This window comes from Lontra canadensis, unplaced genomic scaffold (genome assembly GCF_010015895.1).
Source record: "Lontra canadensis isolate GAN:19392208 unplaced genomic scaffold, GSC_riverotter_1.0 scaffold24, whole genome shotgun sequence".
Taxonomy (NCBI): Eukaryota; Metazoa; Chordata; class Mammalia; order Carnivora; family Mustelidae; genus Lontra; species Lontra canadensis.
Genome location: NW_022631018.1, coordinates 22,536,773 through 22,561,804, shown reverse-complemented (window position 1 = coordinate 22,561,804; position 25,032 = coordinate 22,536,773). Strand labels below are relative to the sequence as shown.

At 49.4% G+C, this 25,032-nt stretch overlaps 1 protein-coding gene across 1 annotated transcript in view; it reads right to left on the bottom strand.

Moving 5' to 3' along the window:
• Positions 1-9,377: 9,377 nt before the first annotated feature.
• Positions 9,378-25,032, bottom strand: part of DPT (dermatopontin) — a 32,646-nt gene continuing 16,991 nt past the window's right edge. Inside the window, exons 3-4 of the mRNA XM_032863087.1 lie at positions 12,804-12,911; positions 9,378-9,487 (exon numbers count right to left, since the gene is read on the bottom strand). Of these exons, the coding sequence (XP_032718978.1) occupies positions 9,421-9,487; positions 12,804-12,911 (175 nt within the window). The 3' untranslated portion in view covers positions 9,378-9,420. The remainder of the gene's footprint in view (positions 9,488-12,803; positions 12,912-25,032) is intronic.

Genomic DNA, 25,032 nt, shown 5'->3' with positions numbered 1-25,032 from the left:
TTTGACTGACTTGTTTAGCTTAGCATAATGCACTCTAACCCCATGTGTCCTCGCAGCTGGCAAGATCCCATTCTTTTCTGTGGCTCAGCAGTGTACCGTTACACACACACATACGCACATGTACATGTGTGCGTGATAACAATAGTGTTCTGTTACACATGCATGTGCACATGTACATGTGTGTGATATCACATATGTGATGTGTTGCTTGCTGTGTTACCGACGTTAGCCGTTCTGCGGCTGTGAGGTGATATTTCACTAATAGTTGTGATTTCTCTGACTTGGCATTTCTCTGATGGTAAGTGACGTTGAGCATCTTTTTTATGTCTGTGGGCCGTCTGGGTGTTTTCTTTGGAAAAATGTCTATTCATGTCTTTGGCGCTTTTTTTTAATTGGATTTTTTTTTGATTGTTGAGTTATAGAAATTCTTTATATATTTTAGATACTAACCGTTTACTGGATATATATTTGCAAATCTCTCCTCCCATTCTGTAGGTCGTCTTTTAGTTTTGTTGACTGTTTCCTTCAATGTGCAAAAGCTTTTTGTTTTGATGAAGTCCTGATAGTGTATTTTTGCTTTTGTTTCCATTGCCCCAGAAGACATATCTAGAAAGAGGTTGTTATGGGCAAAGTTAAAGAAGTTATCGCTTGTGTTCTTTTGTAGGATTTTTATGGTTTCCTGTCTACATTTATATTTTTAATCCATTTATTTTATTTTATTTTATTTATTTTTGTGCATTTTTATTTTATTTTGTGCACAGTGAAAGAAAGTGGTCCGTTTTCCTTCCTTTGCACGTTGCTTTCCAGTTTTCCCAACACCATTTGTTAAAGAGATTGTCTTTTTCCCACTGCATATTCTCTCCTGCTTGTCCAAGACTGATTGACCGTATTATCGTGGGTTACAGAAGGACTTTAAGGAGGGACTGCAACATATTGCATTTGTGCTCAGAAAGATGCATGGAGTTCCTGAAGAAAAGAGGGCTGCTGAGATGCAGAAGCAGTGATAAGGGTCTGAAAAAAGGTGGTCGCTGGAGAATAAGCGAAGGAGGTCAAATTCAAGGATTGCTTAGGAGGAAAGAATGATACCGAGGAGCCCACAGCAGTCAGAGCACCGGTGAGCACACATCCCGCCAGAGAGGGCTGCGGGCAAAAACAAGCAGGCGGTGAGGCGCGTCTGTGCCAACGGGGAAGAGGGTGATGAGATTAGGATGACCCTGGGCGGTGGGACAGAAGTTCTAGGAGCCTCGATGGTAGGAATGTTTGGGGACTGAGGAGGACAACCGCAGGAGGGGTATGACTGGGAGAGAATAGAGTGTGGGAGGGAACCGGAGTAACGGTGAGTGACGAGGCCGTCAGAGCATCAGCCTTGAGTCACCGACCAAGGGAGTCGTTTGTTCGGACAAACACGCAGTCGCCGCCAACAGTACGCGAGCTACTGGGCCAGGGGAAGGGAGCGGGGGGAGCGTTCCTACTGGGAGGGACTGACTGGCCCGGTGGTCTCGGGTGACCTGGTGCCCCTGCTGGTTGGGACAGCGGGAGGGGGGCCGCCCACGAGCGGCGGCAGAGCAGCGTCTATACCGGACTCAGCCAAGCCCGAGTCTGCTTTGATGGGTGCGGTGTGGGGCCTCGAGAATATAGTTCGCCCCGAGTCTCGGTTTGTTCGTTTGCAAACTGAGGACGTGACCGCCACCGCACAGGTCCGCTGTGGGCGCTCGGACGAGGGGCAGTGGAGGGCTGAGGACCGACCGGCGCGGAGCGCGCGAAAACCCCCAGTTGCTCGTCTCCGTCACCTGCCGCGCGTCTCCGGTGCTCGAAGGCTGCGGGGGCAGCGCCCGGCCCAGCCGCGGCTCCTCCGCCCTCCGGGGCCAGCGGGGCGAGGCCGCGCTCGCCTGCGCAGCTCCCGGAGGCCGCGGAGACGGGTTTCCCGCGGAAGGGCCTCAGCGGTTTCTGGAAACCGGCTCCGGCCCCGCTTCCGGCCGGCGGGTCTCCCCGGCGTCGCCTGCAGCGAGCCGCTCCCTCCCTCCGGGGCCCGCGCCCGCCCCCGGGGACTCGGCTAACGCGGGCTGGTGTCGCCCACGGAGCGGGTGGCGGTCGCCAGGGCCGGGCGCACCGCGGGAAACGGCGGAGGCTGGAGGCGAGCGCGGCGCGTCCTGCGGGCGGACGGGGCGCCCCGGGGTCTGGGCGGGCGGACGGGGACGCACGGAGCCGCGCACCCGCCCGGCCGGACGCTTCCCAGAGCTCAGCCCGCCCGGGTCGCTACGGGGCCCCGCGCAGCCGCCAGTGGCCGTGGTCGGGGCGGTCCTGCTCGCGGGGTTACACGGCTCTCCCGGGGTCGAGGGTGTGCTGCGCGGACACGTCTCCGAGGCAGACGGCGAGCGTTTCCCGAGCCGCGGCCGGTGCCTGACCTCGCGGGGACGGGGTAGGGCGCGGCCTGGTGACGCTCCGAGCGCGGGGCCGCTGCGGGGGCCGCCGGCGCGATCGCTTCTTCCCGTTGTGCGGCGCGGGTCGGCGGGGATGCGGCCCGCGGCTGTCCGCGCCGTCCCTCCTCGCCCTGTGGGACCCTGACCGCCGCCGCCGGAGCGGGGAAGCCGGGCTTGAGGACGGCCAGACTTGGGTCCAAAACCCGCTTCCCCGAAGGGTGAGCTTGGGCCGGTGCCTCCTACTTCCGAAGGCCCTGAGGCCGCCTCTAGTGCCGTAACGCGCCGGCGTAGGAGCAGGAGAGCCTGTGGCGGCCGCGACCCGGAGCTGCTCGGGCGCCCAGCGCAGGGCCTGAAGCTCCCTCCGCCTCGGCTGCCCGGTGCGGCGCCCCGACTTGGAGACAGGCCACCAAGAGCCTGGGAGTGCAGACGCGCCCCGCCCCAACGCCCGGGGCGGCCGTGAGCCTGCCACGGACCTCGGTGGGCTCTCGCTCCCCGTCGGGAAGATGGAAGACGGGGCGCACAGTCCCCAAGACCCCCCCGGAGCCCCGGGGGACACCCTCACTGCGAGCTTGGCTCACTGCTGGCCTGAAGCCCCGCCTTCTCGATCCTGCCCGACAGCCTCCTGCTCTGTCCGCCCGGGGAGACCCTCCTGTCTCGGGAGCGTCGGGTTTCCCGCGTCTCTCCGTGCGCGCTGGAGCACAAGCTGCCTTATTTTACTTAGGAACCTTCCCAGGTTTTAGTTCTTGTCGCCCCATCGGGAACACGAGTATCTCAGAGGAAGGGGTGCGCCATGAGCTCCGTTTGCTCTAGGCCGCGAACAGCAGATAGCCCAGGTGACCGCTCGTCCCGGTGACAGCCTCCCAGAAGCACACCACAGAGGCAGAGCTTTTGACTTTAGAACAAGGAGCCATCCCACTCCGGGAAGAGCTGGGTCCTGGTCCTCCGCACCAATAAGCTACACGTTCACCCTCGTCCTTCCTTCCTGGGCCTCCCCACAGCTGACCGGCTGCTTCGCAGGCTGACCTGCGCGCACTAAGAGGTGCTTCGCTCTGAATTCCCGTGGGGCCGAGTGAGTCCTTCTCCAGATGAAGCTGCGCTGTTGTCGCCACGGGACACGGTCAGTTCCTTTGTCCTGGAGGCCGGTGGGCAGAGGCTATCCGCATGGCACTATACGGTCTCTGTAGGGGACAGGCAGATGTGACTCAGAGTGAGTTCGGTTTCCAAGAGCGTCTTTCCCGGGGGTAGGGCCGACGAGCTCACCTCCGAGTCTGCGAACACAAGAGGCCCGGGAGACTCCAACGAGCAGAAAACCACAGACCCCAGACCGGGAAGATGCCGGACCGCGGCGTGGGCTGTGATCGCCTGCCGGGCGGCCACAGAAACAGGAAACCCTCTGACTCTGAGAAACCAGTTTTACTGCTCGGGTGTGATTCCACAAGTAAACGCTTAGTGGGAGTAACGGGGGGCAGCAGGGGTCCCGTGGTCCACATGCGTGCGGTCGCAGTCTGTGTCGGGGCTCGTCTAGGGGCATGTCTGCTTCTGTCTCTTCATTGACTACCCGTTGTGTGGGAGGGACATCAAGCAGAAATCACGACTCCACCTCCCCTGGGGCTCATACGCTGTCATTGGGTTTAAGAACAGCATCTGAGTTCATACAGGGCCACTCCTATTTAACTGACCTGAACCAATGCGTCCCGGTCACCTCAGGGGTGCGAACAAGGCCCTACGCCAAGCTCACCGGACGCCCAGCCGGGTGCCGACTGCTCACATGCTGGTTTCCGTGTGGTTCAGGGGTCAGAACAACAGCAAAATTGACATTCACGGGCCCTAGGATGGTGACATCCACTTTCTGAATGTGTCTGTGACAACGGGGACAGATTGGTGTGTTTTCCAACTCACTCATGATTAGTGAGGAGCACTTTAAAGGGTAAGATTAATGGTCACCTAATGCTGCTGGAAAAAGAAAGTGGGAGATGGCATCAACCCTCATTAGGAGAGGTCTTGCTCATAAAAACTGACAGAAATGCAGATTAGTTTTAAAATTCATGTCTTGGATGTCCACTATATGTAAGACCCCTCACTAGGCATTAGAAACCTGCCAGAGAACAAGAGAGACAGGAGAGAGAAGGAAGATGGACAGTATCGAGGGAGCAAGGAAAGGACCCTGGGCAGGTGTCAGAAGGTGGAGGAAGTTTTCTGAGGAAGCCGAGTGTCTGCTTGGCCCTGAAGGACGCCAAGGACTTTGGTGAGTGGAGGACGTTTAAATGACAGTTTCCCATTGGCCACCTGACAGACCGAACATCTGTTCCCTTGTCCCTGGGGGTGGTGAGCAGCTATGGAAAGAGCAGGTACTTCTGCATATTAAATTATAAGCCACCAGGCAGCTGGTTAGATGAAAGGGTCTGGTTTCGTGATCTCTTTCCGTGAAGCCACCATATGCTCACCTTTTGGCTGGAACGAGGTCCTAGGGCTGAACTGTTGGGCCGTGGTGACTGTTTTTGTTTGATAAGATTAAAATTACTTTTCTCTTTTATGAACACAGTCAGTGGCAATTGTTTTTAAAGTTGAGAAAGGCAGAAAAGGAGAGAACAAAGAAACACAGAGGGATGCCCCAGTGCAGACAACGTAATAATCTGCATTCTTCAGTATTTCGGGTCTGTGAGTTTCACCGACGCAGACGCACACTCGCACCGATAGCGGCTCCTGCGGCCGCGTCAGGAGGGAAGGAGGGTCACAGAGCGGGTGGCTTCCGGCGCTCCCAAGGCACAGCGGGCTCGGACACTTGGGGTTGAAGCCCGTGAGGAGTTCTGACTGGTTTTCAGTTTTAAGGAGACCGTGGACATAGTCTCCTTAAACGACGAGACGGGACAAACCTCCCACTCTTTGGCAGGACCTCCATTCTGTGCCGAAGTCGTCAGTTCCGTGAAATCTGAGCTCTGTGTGACTGTATTATCAGTCATTAAAAATGACTCGGGAAGTCGGCGTGTTTCTTGTCCTTGCTTTGCAAAAAGGGGTGAACTGATAAAAAGAAACCCAGCAGTTCAGTAAGCAAAGGCTCACACACCCGCTTGGGCTGAGCGCTGTGTGAAGGCTTCCCTTACGCACTGACTCACTGACTTTTCCCTTACGCACTGCCCGTGGACCCCACGGCCGCCGGGTTCAGCCGTCACATCTCAGCACAGGGTTTTAACGTAACAGAACTCGGCAGAAGTGGGTTACCTGAAGTTGACCTGAGGCTTCGTAGGGAGCGTGGACGCTGTTGACTGTGTGACCTCGGTTGCGTTGGCCCAGCTGTTTGGGTGTTTGGGTGTGGGCTGCACCAAACAACATTTTTCCTTGCTGACAGGGGGAGAAGGGTTGGGAGGGTGAGGAGAGCCGAGCAGGCCGGGGCTAGAGGGAGACGAGCTGGAGAGAGGAAGAGCCGCATAGCGAGGGTTCGCACGCAAGCAGGAAAAAACCATGGAAGAAGGGAATGTCTAGGTTTACCTTTTTGGGTTTTGCGTTCACTAATGCTTCTGTAAGAATACAGTCTTCTGAAGGAACCAAAAAAGTGTCGAGTTTCGTGTCTGGGTCAAGATAATTGATCAAAAAGACGGTACGTGGGGACGAAGCCCCAGCGTGGAGAGGGGCCCCCCCCAGGCCATGGCACTGGGGAGGAAGGAAGGGGGCAGTGAGGAGGGAGCACGGGGTGAATTCCCACTCCGAGATTTGTAGGAAGCCCCAGCCGAAACGGAGTTCCAGACACACACCACAAATGGCCATTCCTTTGCCCAAACAGTGGAACCCGCGATGGCGCTCCCGTGCGCTCCCGGTCCCTCCTTAGGTCGTCATGACGGCGTGTTGGGCCGGACTCTGCTGACGTCAGGGTTTCCTCGGGAAGCTTTCCCGAGCCCGTCCGTGTTTTTGGGTCTTCTACCACGTCGTTCCCATTGCCTGAAATGCCACAGCGCCTTCTCGCCCCCCACCCTGTCCTCTGTCCTGAAGTGCTGCCTGTCCCCGACTCCTCCGCCCGGACTGGACGGCGGTGCTTGCCGGGCTCCCTCACCCTCTGGCCCCCCGGAGCGCCGGGAGGTCCTGGAACCGTGACTGGCGTGTGATAAACACTGACTACGTTACCGACTGAGTAGCTGAAGGGAAGAAATCCACGAGAGCAAAAAGGACGCTCCATCTCTTTGGAAAACTGTTCCCACTGTTGACCTTACTAGCGTCCACTCACCCGAGGAACCTTCTCTCTGACCGCACAGGGATAGCGCCGCTCCTCCTACGGTATTTCCGGGCGCTCCCGTGCGAGACACTGAAACCTCACGGAGCCCTTGCAGCAGGCTGCGGGCCCGTGACTCTCCGCTGGCAAGAAAGTCGATCGGGAAAGACGGATGACCAGGCCAAGGTCATGAAGCTGGTAAGTCATGGAGCGGAACTTGTGCCTGGACGGTCGAGCAAAGCCCCACGTGCTCTTCCACTTACCTGGGCTGTTCCCCTTTCCCTCGGGGCCAGGCGGAGAGCTCGCTTCCTCAGGAAACTTTCCCACACCCGAGGCTTCATTGTCCATCTTCCAGGACCGTAGTCCCTGGGAGGGGGGAATCCCGTCTCTCTTCTTCCCACTTTGTGTGGCCACCATCTTGGGAAGCTGTCGGGACAGGGGTTCGGTCCGTACTGGGCAGAGGAGGAAACGGTGGCCTGGGGATGTGTCTTATCGGACGAGGCCACCCCCTGTCAGGGTCAGAGGTCAGACTCCTCTTTTCAACTCTCATCTCGGGCTTCCAGTCTGGAAGAAAATGCCTTAGCAAGGGTCCTTCCAAACAGTTTGGGACCAACAGCAGAGTTTACAGAATTCTAGAATTGCAAGAAACCACCAAGGTTACCTGAATAAATGTCCTCACAGAATGGGGGGGCGGGGGGCGTGTCCAAGGCTCCAGAGCAGCAAGAGCGCGGGGTTAGCCCCCAGCCAACGCGTGGCTCTTTCCAGATGACGTGCGATACAACGCGTACGTCGCTCAGATTTGAATCACGGTGACAACGTCTTTACGGTCATTGTCCTTGGCCTCCATGCAAAGAGTAGCTTTTAGTGGTAAAAACCTATTCACTGTCCTTGGCACAGGCACTTACCAGATGGCTTTATCGGGTGTGTTTTGGGCTTTGCTCTCTTGCAGGCCCCGGGACGGCCCCTCCCAGCTGCAGCCCTCCAGCCTGCACCGCCTCCCCCTGTGGCCCCTTTCAGCAGCCCTTTGTTCTCCTCAGGGCTGCCTCCCAGCTGTGCTCCACAGGCCCAGGGAAGGCCGTTTCCTGGCTGCCATCCTGCACCGGTGCGGTAAACGCTGAAATATTAATGGCTGCTTTGTGAACAATAACACGGTAAAGGTTGCTGTAAATTAAAATTGCCAGGGAGGCGGCCAGCGCTGAAATGGAGCCACTAAAGCAAAGCCATAATGTGAAACATGGCCTTACAGGGCAAAGAGGAGGAAAGGAGGACCTTGGAGCCCCACCTTCCCCTTCACCACCCCAGGATGTCACCAGGGAGACGCACCTGCACGGCCCAGGGTCCACCATCTCGGCCACCTGCACGACGAGGGAGGTAACCCCGTGGTTTTGCCCAGCCCCTACTCTCCTGGGTCTTCTGGGGGAGAGGAGGAGGGAAGGGCGGCCCGGATTTGAAAACAAAAGGTAAACTGTGAGGATAAAGGGAACAGGGGCCCTGTGTCAAAAGTGCTGTGGACGCTACATCTAAAACTAATAACGCACCTGCGCCGGCTCATGGAACATAATACTCTTTAAAAAATGCACGTGGTCTGCAGGTGGGAGGAGGCTGACGGCAAATCAGGTTCGGTTCAACGCCCAAAACTGTGGTTCTGCCGCTCGTCCGGTCTTTTGTTGGCACTTTCTGTTTCGGTCGTTAGACTTGCTGACCGTACTCTGTCCTCACCACTGCAGTAAGGCACAGGGCTTGGCACGAATTACAATGCTAAGCCACATTTTCCAGATGAGTCATTGGAAGGGGAGGGGGGCAGAGAGCAAAAACTGACCCTCCACCTTGGCAGCGTAGTGAAGGTTAACGTCTTTATTCTTTTTAGGATGAAGACAGTACAAAGGGCTGCAGACAGAGACATCAGAGGAGGAGGAAGGGTAGTGTTACCTCCGCAAAAAACACCCCTGAACTCTGCAGAGAAGGGAAGTGGAGTCTCAGGGCGGCCTTTCCCAGCTGGAAAATGGGCACCGATGCAGGTGAGTTTGCCGTGACTCTCAGGGCTCCAGGAACCATGACTCTCTCCAGGAGCCCGGGACCACCTCCAGGTGCCCATGACCCAACCCCCCTTTTCTGTCCCCAAAGCCACCCAGCTACTCTTTCCTTGCCCCCAGGTTCCTAACCCGAGTCCCATTCTCTCTCCTCCCTTGTTCCTGTCTGACTGGAGCCGCATCTGCATAGGTTTCTGTATCATTGTCATTACTGGTGCCTAGAACCTTCCTTCAGTTAGGGAACTCTTCCAGCCCTAAGCCGTCCAGCTCTGCCCAGATGCTTGTATCCCTGCATTTGACCTCCCTGTCCGCACCCTCCATGAGCTCAGAGCCCCGCACTTGGGACTTCCCGACAAGCATGGCTGATGTGGTGGGGGGCGGTGGGCACATGTCCCTTCAAGGCTTGGTGAGGACCCTGGGTTCCATTTTGCTGCGGCAAAAGCAGCAGCGAGGCTCCGGCAGGTGCTCCTGGAACCCAGCTCTTTTCTGGCTGTGAGACGCGCACATCTACGCGGCGTGCAAGGAAGCCATCGTCAGTCACACGCAACGGTCGCTACGGAACATGTTGAAAGTGAGAACGCACTTTAATTGTGGATTTTATTGTAAGTGTGATACTCGCTAGAAAGGCCCGGGAAGCTGGCGTGGCAGCCGCCAACCAGGTCAGGGGAAGAACAGAGCAGAAGACGCACCGGGGTCCGGCGGAGGGCGACGCGGGCAGACGCGGCTCTCCCGGCTCCCTGGCCTCCCCCGCACTCGGCGAGCAGCGGACCTACACGCTTGCAAACTCGCAGTCATAGTCCGTCATGCGGCACATTATGAACTTCCACTGGCGGTCCCTGTGGGGACAGAGTCAGAAAGCCGAGGCCAGTGAGAAAGGCCCTGCTGCCCGGAAAGCGCTGAATGACCTTCGGAGGGTTGGGGAACTTAAGAGGCCCCTCGACACCTTCCGGCCCAGGGCACTCGGTGACCCGTCCCTCGGGGTGAGCTGCACTGCTCTGTCCACGGGTACCTCGAGGACACACAGGTTAACAGCTTGAAATACAAGCATTTATTCAACCTTGTCTCTGTCCTGTGGTCAAGAATCTTAACTAGGCCACCCGTTCGCTCATCTAAGCTCTTACTGCGTACCCGTGGGCGCATACACGTGTGCGGACCAAGTTCTAGGCTCACACTATACACGTGTGCAGCAGCAAACACGACCGTGAGGACATGAAGTGAAGGGAAACAACTCGCAAACCCCAGAGAGTGGACAGGAAAGCGCCCGCCGCTCCTGCGGACAGTCTGGGTTGCGTCTGTGTCCAGAGGTCAGGCGCGGAGGGAGAGATGTGGGATTGCTCAGCTTTGGGAAACGTGGTGCGGATGTGTTTCAGGGAATGTCTTTGCTGAGGGTAAGCCTGTGTTCTTCGTGTACCTACTGAGTGGGAACTTCTCGCTGCCTACTCTGCACAGCGCTACGTGGACCACGGCCACTGCGCTCCGAGTGGTTCAGTACACCCAGCGCTGCACCGGGGCAAGTGTGCGCGTGTGATCCTCCCTGGGAGTCATCATTTAGGCGGAGAGGCAGACACAGAAACGTGTGACTTTCCGTAAGACAAGGAGGGGAAAACTCCAGGTCCAAGTGTGTGGACTGAACGCTTGTCCTTTCTCTTACACCACAATACCCCCGCGATGACCTGCCCGTAACCCCACCAGAGGACATGGCGGTCACGTCCTTTGCAAAGTCCCAACAAAGGGCCAAAATAAAGAGTCATTCTATATATGATCATGCAAATCCTTCCAAAGCACAGCTGGGTCATTTAATCTTCAAATTATCCTTCTCCCTTTCAACCTGCAAGGCTTCTTCCTAGGTTGGCTTATCCTAAATGACAGCCAGTACGGAGAAGGTCTCCGTCCGGCCTCTGATCTGGACCGCGGGCCTGACCACACTTAGCTCTGGGAGATACCCTCTTGCCAGCGGCTATGGGACGTGCCGGTCCGCCAGCACGTGCGTAAGGCTTTGCAGTTCTCAGTCTGCTGCTCCGAGGCATTTGTGTGAAAGGACTGGGAAGAGGGTCTCCTGGCACAAGTCCCGAGAGCCTTGTGCCCAGCTACGTGTTAGTATTTATTCCTGCACTTGTCAGAAGAGGACCTGGCTCTTCCAGACGGAGAAGAGCAAACTGGTGGCGCGCCTGTTTATAATGACTTTTGTTACCGTGGGCACGTCTTCATCTGCACACCGACAGGCAGATAAAAAGGCTCTTAGGCACTCACGCCACTCCCGTAAGAGACTGATCGCTGCTGAGCAAGTTTTAGACGCGGCCCTAAAAGGACCGAGGGACTCAGTCACACACAGTCTTTGATTTCTCTCCAGGGCAGTGGCTCTCAAGCAGGGGCGCTTTGGCTCCCCAGGACAGTTTTCGTTGTCACAACTATGGGGGAGGGGTGGTTGCTACTGCCATCCAGCAACTGGGGCCAAGCCTGCTACTAAACATCTGGAATGACAGGGTAGTCTCCTGCAACAGAGAACTTATCTGTCAGTAGCGCTCAGGCTGAGCGACTGGGTGCCAGGAGGAACCCACCAGGATGCGCAAAAGTCCCTCCCAGTAGGTCCTACAGTGGTGCCATTTCTCCAAGCCAGTGGCCTTAGCATCTTTCAGCAGAGCTGAAGGGACACATGCTGTGGATCATTAAGCCACTAATTGTTAATGACAGCAGTACAACCGCATGGGCCTGCTTGTTTTCAACAAATACATGACACGGCATCTCAGTTTTCCAAGGTCCTGGGTTACTCTACGTAACTGAAAAATTTCAAGCCAATGGGAATTGGATATTTTGACGGGCATATGCATATATATATAATAAAGAAAATACCACCCAAAATTATGACTGTATATAGTCATAATTTTATTTTATATATATATATATATACATATAGAGAGAGAGATAGAGAGAGAGTGTCGTAATTTTGGATGGTATTTCCTTTATTATGTTCCTTCTTGCCTTCTTAACCAGGCAACGCAGAACTAATTTTCTTACTGACTTGGAGACATCGTTAAGAATACTGGATGCCCCCTGCACTGTCATGCAGTCTGCCCTTGGGGGTGACACACCTGCTAACTGTCACCAGGCTCCCACGGTTTCGAGTTCTTAAGTCTTTCCTTTTCTTAAATACCTTTCGTGTGAGTGCTTGGTCAGTTTGCTGTCCTCACTGCTGAAGAGTTCCACTTATGTCTGCTCCTCCCTGTTCAGTTTCTAGTGTTCTGCTTCTAGAAAACAGCTGAGTAAGCTACTTAGAACTGGATGTAAAATAAAAGGGACTAACGTGTGAGAAATGAGGGGCCCCTTGGGGGTAAACATAAAGGTCTTTGTTTGTGGAGCTGCACCATGTCAGGCGCCCTTTCAGAGCTATTTGATGTTTTTTTCCTTCTATTGTTTTGGTTGTTTAAATTCTGGGCCATGCTAACTTTGGTTAGTGTGATGTCATTTCATTGAAAAACATAAATATCCCTGAGAGATGAGTCACGCTCACATTCATCAGTCTATTATTTAATGAGCGAAGGTAAGTTTTGCTGTTTGCAAAAGGTTTATGGTGGCTTTTCAGGGATTCACGTGCAGCGCTCATGTGCTCACCTGGCGGGAAGCCCCTGCCTTTACTGGCGCCGTCTACACTCGCTGGGAGAAGACGTGGTCTTACTGTTTTGTGTTTGAGTGGCTGGGATAGGCCTGGGAGCTTATTAGGGAAGGAGATGGAGGAATTCTGCCTGCCTTCAGGTTATGTAAATCCTTTCCTTTCCGAGTATGGGGGGTCCCCTTCCCTTCTCTGGGTGAGGGTCGGCGGCGGCCACGGGGTCCAGTTGACAGTGGGTCCTCCTTCGACCAGTTTTGCCCTCTCCTCCCGACACTGGGTCAGAAAAAGTGCTCTTTGAGATTGAGCGACGGGCAGAGCTTAGAACGTCAGAGACCTTGCTGAGGCTCTCCTGCTCCGCGCGGCCTGGAGCCCGTCCTCCTCCCCATGGCTGAGCTTCTCCATGAAGTGGGTTTGTGAGAACAGCGCCCCACCCAGGGCCTTCCAAGCCCCAGGCGACTCTCCGCTTTTTCTCGACCATGTAGAAATAAAGTAGGGAAAATCCCGGAGACCCCTGCTGACGTGGTCTTTGCTCTGGGAACGCTCACCTTTCCACGGCTGAGAATGTGGTGGTTGCGCCTCGCATGTAATAGTCATAATTGTAGGAAATCATGTCCATTTCCTCCCCGTAGTGGCCTGGGTATTCTGTGGTCAGCCTATGTGGGAAGAATGAAAAAGTTTAGAGGAAAAAGATAAAACACACCATTATCACAAAGAAGAGGCATTTGCACTTCACGGGAGACCCAAGCCGGAGTTCGAGTCTCTGCCGAACCACTGCAGGCTGCGGCAGGAGGCTGGTGGCCTCCGGCTTCTCCTTTCTTCTCATCGCTAAACTACACGCTGAAAAAGATGGAGATGAGTCCCCAGGCCTTGAGGAAATATTAATATCAATATTAGTCCACGCCATTCAAGTCTGCTGGAATCAGGTTTCCAAACTGTGGATTGCGATTGTTAGTGGATCATGAAATCAGTCTCATTGGTTATTACCAAATGAGCTTTGAAAAAGAAAAAGTAGAGACATATCAGATAAGTTCTCATGTACGTGTGTAAAAACTTCGTTTCAAATGTACTGTATACGTGTATTTATGTGTGGTGTGATCATTTATTATGTATTTTTTGTATGAAAATATTAAAGTAATATTTAATCCCCACAAAATCTGCCTTTTCCTTGTTCACCATTGTTTTGTGGCACCTGAAATAGTTCCTGCTACGTAGTATTTGCTGAATAAATAAATACCCTTGGGAGAGTCCCTTAATCTTAGTTTCCTGGTCAATAGAAGAACAGAAGGGCCTTATAGGTTGGTCAGTGGGACTAGTACAGATGTGCGTGATGCGTCAACGGTGGAAGTTGAATCCTACCAGCAGTTCTGTGTCTTCTTCCCCCTTCTCCTGTCCCTTTCTTTCCCCTCCAAGATTAAGTCAATCCCAGGCCTATGAGTAGGTCTGCTGTGGTCTTTCTGGAATACATCTAGAATCTCCTGATTCTCAAAGGGGATCTTTGGGACCAAAATACTCCTTTCCCTGTGACACGGGTCTGCCACAGTCTTTACCTGTATCTCCAAGCCAGTCACCGAGTGTCAGTTGCTGATTTCGATTCACGAGGTCATTGCATGTTGTCGCACATGTTGACAATAGAGAGATGTCCCACTCTACTCTATATTGCAAGGATTATCACGAAATCTTAAAAAGACTGATTTATAACGTGGGAGGTCTCTTAGGAGGATCTCAGCGTTTGGATGCAGTAAGCTCAACGGTCAGCTCATGGTAGCCTGGAGTTAGCCGGGGCCTTGGAAGCCCCTTCTCCAGGCTTACGGCTGTCCCTCCACATGACAGAGCTGTCCTCGCTCTAGGACTTTTCTCAAGACGTAGTGATGCTTCGGGGGATGCCAAGCCCAGCCCAGAGTGGGCTCCATGTGTTCTCACTTACTGTGTTCATGAAGGGAAATAAGGCTCTGCTAATACAGAAATCTATTTTGTGCTTCTAAAGAGACCCAGAACAAGGACTTCCTCTTTCTAATAAAAGTGTTAAATGACTCATAAATGGACTGAATAGGGCCTCACTTGGATCCTGTTGACTTGTGATCCCTGAGGATTCTCACACGTGTGAGACTAAAGTTTATCCAAAAAAGAGGCATTGGTTGTAAACGTGAATCATGCAGATTAGGATTAAAAGAAATGGAGTAGGAAGTGTTTTCCTTACTTCAGAGAATACAAAATATTTTCCAGAACTTTGAAGCACTCTTGGGATTCGATATGTAAAAGTTAGTTGCCATTTTTCTACGTTCTAAGGCAGAAATTTCATACAGCAGTACTGCACTACACTAGATCCAATTGCCAAAATTATTTGGAAATAATCAGTCTAGATACTTATTTTTTAAGTGTTTGCTGATTTGATGTCAGATTACTTGGTATGTTCAACAAACTTGGAATAAAGTGGAAAAGAGAGGCTTGCATTTTAAAAAAAAATGAAGTTTTAAGCTTTAAAGGGGAGTAATTTATTCAATACTTTACCTGGCATTCTCTATTGGTTCATTTTTGGTAGTGATCAGATACAGCCCCCCCCCATTAACAGTTTGTCTGGAGGCCTCTCTGGGGGTACTGCTGTCCAGTAGATTTCTAGAGTGTCATGGAGAAGGCCTGGTATGTGGTAATTGGTACATTTCCATCTGGGTCCCAGCCCAGTTTTTGTTTTTCTTGATTTTTGGTGGTGGTGGTGGTTGTTTTGTTACAAAACCGTGAGTTAAGTTTATACCATCTTACAGAACCCTGGATGAAGGGGGCCAGGGAAGGAATTTGGACATTGATGGAAATTATGCCTGCTTTATGAAACAAAAAACAGAGGGAAATGGCCCAAATCATTAGTAGAAAGCAAACCTCCCTGAGGCCATCCAGAGAGGGAACCACTGTTTCCATATGATCCAGGACCCTGAGTTTTAGAATCAGATAGATGCGTCTCCGTTCGGTTCTCGATGACATCAGGCACACACCAAATGTCTTAATAAATGAAAGCCCGGTATTCCTCCTCCGAGAAGAAACGGAATTTAAACTGTCAGAGCTAGACACTGAGATAGGGACAAAGGGCCTTGTCAGGAGGTTTAACGAGGCTACGAGGAAGCAGAAGATCAGGGTTTCATAAGTGCTGGCATCAGGCTTCCTGAAGGCGGGGGTTGGGGGGCAGAGCTGTGTGTGGTTCGAGCTTCCGTGTGAGTACCAGGTCACTCCAGGTAATGCTTTTGCAGGGCACACTTCCTACTGAACACTGTCATACATTCCTAGACCAGCGACAACAATCGAACAAGCCCTCAGCTTGGTAAGATGAAGGGAAGGACCAGTCAGTAAGGCGATTTTACTCAACGCACTGAAACGGGTACATAACTGAAGCTCTTCTGTTGGGACCCTCACGTACCCCTTTACGAAGAACTCGTGTGTGTGTGTGTGTGTGCAAGCGCACGCATGTGTGTGTGCACGTGTGTGTGTGGTCCCCCCATCACTTCTAGATGAGTGACTATTGGGGTACACCTTCTCACCCCATAATACTTTTTCTGTCATCTGCAGAAAAGATGAGATCTGACATGTGTATGAGAAAAGCTCAGTGGGAACTTGATAATACAGAACCACTTGTGCATCTTCTTAGATGGGCTTGAATGAGACGGAAGGAAATTAAATAAATCTTAGGAGCAGAAGACAACCCGGTCAAACAGGCGATTTGTAAGAGAGAAGATGTTCCCATCTAAGGTTCTCAGAGCACTGAAGTCATCAACGGATCTGACTAGAATCAAGACATGGCTGCTGAGCAGCTCCCCGGGGAGAGCGCCCAGCTCCTGTGCTGGGAGAGTGGGACAGAGGTGGCCTGGAGATACGCTCTCACACCCATTTTTAAAGATTTTATTTATTTATTTGACAGAGATCACAAGTAGGCAGAGAGAGAGAGAGGGGGAAGCAGGCTCCCCGCGGAGCAGAGAGCCCGATGCGGGGCTCGATCCCAGGACCCTGGGATCATGACCTGAGCTGAAGGCCGAGGCTTTAACCCACTGAGCCACCCAGGCGCCCCTCTCACACCCATTTTAAAAACGGGAGTGGAGATACAACTTAGTTGGCTAAAGAGGAGAGTTTACATGTTGTCAGAGGTTTGGTTGAGGACCAGTTTTAATAGTCAAAAGAAAGGGTTTTAAATCTGTTCCTCAGAAGACAGTGACTCAGTGTAAAACTATATCAAAATCCACTGCTACTATTGATTACGGAGTGGTTAGACCTAAAGTCAAGCTCCACACCACGGGTCTGATCTGCTGGCTGAAAGGACAACTGGATCATAGTGAGCGAGAATCACATCCTCAACCTTATCCCGTATCGTGGGGCACCAGAGAGGCACACCCCGCAGCCTCCGTGCTGTAGGAACTCTAAGAACACCCATCATTTCCACATTAACAAACCAGAATGGGGGTGCCCGAGGACGCTTTAGCTTTTCTCTAAACGAGTATAAACTGAGGCTGTTTTCTGACCCATTCTTTGAGCAACTCACATTCAAACAACAATTTTGAGAAGCTTCTTCTGGTCAGTCCAACCTCTAATTCTGTTTTGCCCCTGTTTTCTCCATGTCCCAAACACCACCTTATTTTAAGTATCTTACACTAATGTCCTGTTCTTGTTAGCACCAAATATGTAGCATTTGATGAAAAAAAAAAAAAACACAAAACGGGATTCCGCCCCTGACCAAAAAACACAACACAACACAACAACAACAACAACAAAACCACCAAATACCAAACCAAAACAAACCCCCAGGATCCAATGAAAGCATCTTGTCTCATGACGATGACCGATCTGGTGGGCTCCTTAAGGGGTCAGTGGCCCCGGGCAGCACCTAACCCTAGTGGTCTCGTTCATGGCGGCCTGGACGAGAAATTCAGCACGTGTAGAGTGGAGGTGTGGAGGCTGCCCCGCATTCTACTCCGGCTACAAGGAGTATGTCCCTCACGGACAGGCAAGTCAGTGAGAAGTTTTCAAGGAAACAGAATCTGCTCATGACCTATCCTCTTGCTCACCGCTCTTCCGGGGAAGCTCGCAGGAATTAGCCTGTTTCAGGTTGGACTAATTTGCTCATCCTGGCAACCCCAAGAGGAATTGCATCAGAACCTATTTGAATTGTTTTTGCAAAAAGGAGAAAATTAAGACCCCAATGCAGTTATGCATGAAGGAAAGCACCTGCAAAGGAGCAGCCACCTGGCTTGCCCCCCAGACTGCTGGGGAACTGAGCCCATGGGGCTGAATGACAGGTCCCCCATAGCCCTCCTCTGTGGAGAGACCCAAGACCCTGCGGGGGATGAGAAAGGACCTTCCGTGCTCATGTCTGTCTCCTTGCAGTACTTTGCAGATTTATATTTCAAATGGTCCAAATATGTGTCACCATACAGGGAAACGCAGTTCTAGAGAGATCTCGGACTTAAATTACAAGGAGGAAAACTTCTAAATATTTTCCAAATTGCTCTCTTGGAACCGAGTTTCTAGCTCTCTACCCGTGCCCAGGGCTGCTCAGCAAACATGTTTGTTTCCATTCCTACTGGCTTTCATCAGCCACATTACATCATGGTCACCTATGTCCTAAACACTGATGGGGACAACTCCACCTCCAACATCTCTACGCCAAATAACATAACCCCTTTCTTCTTTGTTTTCTTCCGGATGCCTACTACCTGGAACTTTAGCCATGTGGGTCTTACTTTCTCCTCTGGACTGAGAGAGCTCAGTACTGTGCCGAAGGTTTGTGGTGGGGAGGCAGGCAGACATGTTTGAACAGAGTTGTTTGGAACAACTTCCTTGCCTCACTTCCCTCATCTGTGTGAAAGGGTCACATTTTCAGTGTGTGAGAAATAAATGAGATAGCATGTGAGCACATTCTAGGAGCTCAATAAATACAAGTATCATCATCATCATTACAGGGAATGCATCGAATCAACATCTATAAATTGAACTTATTTTATATCCATTCACACTGGCTGATTAGGTAAATTAATGAATGGAGGAATGAATGATTGTCTCTAGATTCCAATAAAGGCGAGCAGACCAGCTAAAACGCAGTGTGGGTGTCTTGATCTCTGTAATAACAGCTTCCATCTCGCTCAGAGGAACCAGCTTAGAAGCTACTCTTCTCACCGACCTCTGGGCACAGGGCTGAGCAGCCCCGGACCAGGGGTGGGAGGTGGCAAAGACAGCAGTGGGGGAGCCTATGATGTCATTCCTGTCCCTGCTGTGATATCATGAGGGACTGGTTGTGCAAACACCACCCATCTTGTATCAAAAATCTGAACCAGGAAAGGAGCAAGATGGCGGAGGAGTAGGAGACCGAGTTATCATCAGGTGCCAGGAGATCAGCTACGTAGTTATCAAACCATCCCCAACACCTACAAGCCCAGCAGGAGATCGGAGAGAAGAACAGCAGCAATTCTAGGAGCAGAAAGTCAACCACCTTCCAGAAGGCAGGACGTGTGCGGAAGAGAATCCGAAGCCACAGGAACATAAATCGCGGGGGAGGGGCCGGCTCCCGGACAGGGTGGAGCAGCCGAGAACAAAATCGGGACCTTTAGAAGTCCGCTCCACTGACGGACGTGCTCCAGAGGCTGAGCGGGGGGTGGAGCACTCGCGGGGACAGTGTGGTCTCAGGACCCGCAGGGTCGCAAAAAGACAGGGGGTGTCTGAGTGCGGCAGAGCCCCCGGGGATCGGAGCGGGGAAGCCAGCTACAGAGACGGGCTGAGGAGTCAGTTCTCAGCTCGGGCTTACCTTAAACCGTGATTCCAGCGGGGACCCCACAAGGGGCAGATCCGGGGAGACCCCCTCTGTCCTCTTCCAGGAGGAGCAGCGTGGCTGCGTGGCAGGACCGCTGGGTTCGGAGACTCCACACGGGGCCGCGCGCCCAAGAAACTCTCGGTCACAGGCCGGGGGAGCTCGAAGCGCGGCCAGAGACCAGGGAGACGGGAGGGACTGGCGGCTTTTCTCCGAGGTCACACTGAGGAGCCGGGCCCTGAGCTCGCGGCTCCTCTGGCCGGAGACTGGGCGGCCGCCATCTTCATTCCCGTCCTCCACAGCGGTACGGAAAGCGCTCAGGGAACAAAAGCTCCGAGCGCGAACCCCAGCGGATCGCTTAGCCCGGGCCCTGGCAAGGGCGGTGCGGTTCCGCCTCCGGCAAAGACCCCTGAGAGTCACGGCAAGACGCCCCTCCCCCAGAAGATCAGCAAGAACGTCCAGCCAAGACCAAGCTCACTGATCGAGAACTGAGGAACTCCAGAACAAGGCGAATGTAGCACATAGAATTCATGGCTTTTCTCCTGTGATTCTTTAGTCTTTCAAAGTTAAATTTTTTAAATTTTATTTTTTTATTTTACTTTTTAAACTTTTCCGCTTTCCTATTTTAATGTTTTTAATTATTTTATCTTATCAATACCTTTTTAAGGAAATCTTTAAAAATTTTCATTATTATAGTCATATTCTATCCCTTCATCATATTTAATCTTATTTTTTCTATACATATAGGTTTTTTTCTTTAAAAATTTGGAATACAATTTCTTCTAATAGGTCAAAATATAGCCTAAATCTAGCACATGGCTTTGTTCCAATCTGCAGCATGATCACATTCTTTTTTTTTCTTTACCAACCAACTTTCTTAACAATTGATTTTTTAGAATCTTTTAAAATTTTCATCTTTACAGTCATAGTCCATCCCTTCATCTTGTTTACCCTTATTTTTGTATATACATAAATTTTTCTTTTTTTTTAATTTTGGGAGGTAGTTTCTTCTAAAACCAAAAGGAAACCAAAATCAGGTGTGTGGCTCTGTTCTATTCGCCAGTCTAATACACACACACACACACACACACACACACACACACACATATACACATATGGGTTTTTTTTCCCCTTTTTTCTCCCCTATCTTCTCCCCTGGTTTCAGGTCTCTTCTGATTTGGTTAGTGTATAGTTTTCTAGGGTCATTGCTACATTTCAGTATTTTGTTCTCTCATTCCTCTGTTCTTACCTGGATAAAATGACAAGGCAGAAAAACTCACCACAAAAAAAAAAAAAAAGAACAAGAGGCAGTATCAATGGCTAACGACCTAATCAATACAGACATTAGTAATATGTCAGAACTAGAGTTTAGAATGGTGACTATTAAGGCACTAGCTGGGCTCGAAAAAAGCGTGGAAGACATTAGAGAATCCATTTCTGGAGAAATAAAACCCCTTTCTGGAGAAATAAAAGAACTAAAATATAACCAAGTTGAAATCAAAAAAGTTATTAGTGAGGTACAATCAAAAGAGGAGGCCCTTACTGTTAGGATAAATGAGGCAAAAGAGAGAATTAGTGATATAGAAGATCAAATGAAAGAGAATAAAGAAGCTGAGCAAAAGAGAGACAAACAACTACTGCACCGTGAGGGGAGAATTCGGGAGATAAGTGATACCATAAGACAGAAAAATATTAGAATAATTGTGATTGCAGAAGAAAATGAAAGAGAGGGGGACAGAAAGTATATTGGGGAAGATCATAGCAGAGAATTTGCCTAACTTGGCGAAGGGAACAAGCATCAAAATAGGAGGCACGAGAACTCCCCTTAAAATCAGTAAAAGTCAGTCACCACCCCGTCATCTAATAGTAAAACTTACAATTCTCAGAGACAAAGAGAAAATCCTGAAAGCAGCCCAGGACAAGACGTTTGTAACATAGAAGGGTAGAAATATTAAATTGGCAACAGACCAAGCCACAGAGACCTGGCAGGCCAGAAAGTACTGGCATGATATAGTCAGAGCACTAAACGAGAAAAATATGCAGCCAAGAGTACTATATCCATCTAGGCTGTCATTGAAAATAGAAGGAGAGATAAAAAGTTTCCAGGACAAAGAAAAAAATTAAAAGAATTTGTAAACACCAAACCAGCCTTACACGAAATATTGAAAGGGGTCCTCTAAGCAAAGAGAGAGCCTAGAAGTAGTAGACCAGAGAGGAATAGAGACAATATACAGTAACAGTCACCTTACAGGCAATACAACAGCACTAAATTCTTATCTTTCAATAGTTACCCTGAATGTAAAGGGGCTAAATGCCCCAATCAAAAGACACAGGGTATCAGAATGGATAAAAAAAAACAAAACCCATCAATATGCTGTTTTCAAGAAACTCATCTTAGACCCAAAGACACCTCCAGATTTAAAGTGAGGGGGTGGAAAACAATGTACCATGGTAATGGACATCAAAAGAAAGCTGGGGTGGCAATCCTTATATCAGACAAATTCAGTGTTAAGCCAAAGACTATAATGAGAGATGAGGAAAGACACTGTATCATACTCAAAGGGTCTGTCCAACAACAAGATCTAACAATTTTAAATATCTATGCCCCTAACATGGGAGCAGCCAACTATACAAACCAATTCATAACAAAATCAAAGAAACACATTGATAATAATACAATATTATTAGGGGACTTTAACAGCCTCCTCACTGAAATGGACAGATCATCCAAGCAAAAGATCAACAAGGAAATAAAGGCCTTAAATGACACACTAGACCAGATGAACATCACAGATATATTCAGAACATTCCAACCAAAGCAACAGAATACACTCTTCTCTAGTGCACACGGAACATTCTCCAGAATAGATCACATCCTGATTCACAAATCAGGTCTTAACTGCTACCAAAAGATTGGGATCATTCCGTGTATATTTTCAGACCACAATGCTTTGAAACTAGAACTCAATCACAAGAGGAAATTTGGAAAAAATTCAGATACGTGGAGGCTAAAGAGCATCCTACTTAAGAATGAATGGGTCAACCAGGAAATTAAAGGAGAATTGAAAAAATTCATGGAAACAAATGAAAATGAAAACACAACTGCTCAAAATCTTTGGAATACAGCAAAGGCAGTCCTGAGAGGAAAATATATAGCAATACAAGCCTTTCTCAAGAAACAAGAGAGGTCTCAATACACAACCTAACCCTCCACCTAAAGGAGCTGGAGAAAGAAAGGCAAAGAAAGCCTAAACCCAGCAGGAGAAGAGAAATAATAAGGATCAGAGCAGAAATCAATGAAATAGAAGCCAAAAGAACAGTAGAACAAATCAACAAAACTACGAGGTGGTTCTTTGAAAGAATTAACAAGATTGATAAATCCCTGGCCACTCTTATCAAAAATAAATAAAATCATGAATGAAAGAGGAGAGATCACAACCAACACTAAAGAAATACAAACAATTATAAGAACATATTATGAGCAACTATTATGGCAGCAAATTTGACAATCTAGAAGAAATGGATGCATTCCTAGAGATATATAAACTACCAAAACTGAGCCAGGAAGAAATAGAAAACCTGAACAGGCCCATAACCAGTAAGGAGATTGAAGCAGTCATCAAAAATCTCCCAACAAACAAGAGCCAAGGGCCAGACAGCTTCCTAGGGGAATTCTACCAAACATTTAAAGAAGATTTAATAAATATTCTCCTGAAACTATTCAAAAAAATAGAGATGGAAGGAAAACTTCTAAACACATTCTATGAGGCTAGCATTACCTTGATCCCAAAGCCAGACAAAGACCCCATCAAAAAGAATTACACACCAATATCCGTGATAAACACAGATGTGAAAATTTTCACCAAAATACTAGTCAAGAGAATCCAACAGCACATTAAAAGGATGATTCACCACGACCAAGTGGGATTTATTCCTGGGCTGCAAGGTTGGTTCAACATCCGCAAATCAATCAATGTGATACAATACATTAATAAAAAAAAGGACAAAAACCATATGATACTCTTAATAGATGCTGAAAAAGCATTTGACAAATACAGCATCCTTTCTTGATCAAAACTCTTCACAGTGTAGGCATGGAGAGTACATACTTCAATATCATCAAAGCCATCTATGAAAAGCCCATAGTGAATATCATTCTCAATAGAAAAAAACTGAGAGCTTTTCCCATAAGGTCAGGAACATGGCAGGGATGTCCACTATCACCACTGCTATTCAATATAGTACTAGAAGTCCTAGCCTCAGCAATCAGACAACAAAAGAAACTAAAGGCATCTGAATTGACAAAGAAGTCAAGCTATCACTCTTTGCAGATGATAGGATATTTTTTGTGGAAAACCCAAAACATTCCACTCCCAAACTGCTAGAACTCATACAGGAATTTAGTAAAGTGTCAGGATATAAAATCAATGCAGAGAAATCAGCTGCATTTCTATACACCAAGAGCAAGACAGAAGAAAGAGAAATTAAAGAGTCCATCCTATTTACAATTACACCCCAAACCACAAGATACTCAGGAATAAACCTAACCAAAGAAGCAAAGAATCTGTACTCAGAAAACTATAAAGTACTCATGGAAGAAATTGGGGAATACACAAAGAAATGGAAAAATGTTCCATGCTCATGGATTGCAAGAACAAATATTGTGAAAATGTTGATGCTACCTAAAGCAATCTACATGTTTAATGCAACCCCTATCAAAATCCCATCCATATTTTTCAAAGAAATAGAACAAATAATCCTAAAATTTATATGGAACCAGAAAAGACCTTGAATAGCCAGAGGAATATTGAAAAAGAAAGCCAAAGTTGGTGGCATCACAATTCCAGACTTCAAGCTCTATTACAAAGCTGTCATCATCAGGACAGTATGGTACTGGCACAGAAACAGACACATAGATCAGTGGAACAGAATAGAGAGTCCAGAAATAGACCCTCAACTCTATGGTCAACTAATCTTCAATAAAGCAGGAAAGAAAGTCCAATGGAAAAAAAGACAGTCTCTTCAACAAATGGTGCTGGGAAAATTGGACAGCCACATGCAGAAGAATGAAACTGGACCATTTCCTTACACCCCACATGAAAATAGACTCAAAATGGATGAAGGACCTCAATGTGAGACAGGAATCCACCAAAATCCTTGAGGAGAACACGGGCAGCAACCTCTTTGACCTCAGCCGCAGCAACATCTTCCTAGGAACATTACCAAAGGCAAGGGAAGCAAGGGCAAAAATGAACTATTGGGACTTCATCAAGATCAAAAGCTTTTGCACAGCAAAGGAAACAGTCAACAAAACCAAAAGACAACTGACAGAATGGGAGAAGATATTCGCAAATGACCTATCAGATAAAGGGCTAGTATCCAAAATCTAGAAAGAACTTATCAAACTCAACACCTATAGAACAAATAATCCAATCAAGAGATGGGCAGAGGACATGAACAGACATTTCTGCAAAGAAGACGTCCAGATGGCCAACAGTCACATGAAAAAGTGCTCCACATCACTCGACATCAGGGAAATACAAATCAAAACCACAATGAGATACTACCTCACACCAGTCAGAATGGCTAAAATTAACAAGTCAGGAAATGACTGATGCTGGTGAGGATGTGGAGAAAGGGGAACCTCCTACACTGTTAGTGGGAATGCAAACTGGTACAGTCACTCTGGAAAACAGCAGGGAGGTTCCTGAAAAAGTTTAAAACAGAGCTACCCAATGACCCAGCAATCACACTACTGGGTATTTTCCCTGAAGATACAGATTTTAGTGGTCCGAAGGGGCACGTTCACCCAAATGTTTAGAGCAGCAATGTCCACAATAGCCAAACTATGGAAAGAGCCTAGATGTCCATCAACAGATGAATGGATAAAGAAGATGTGGTATATATATATACACAATGGAATACTATGCAGCCATCAAAAGAAATGAAATCTTTCCATCCACGTCATCGCAAATGGCAAGATTTCATTTCTTTTGATG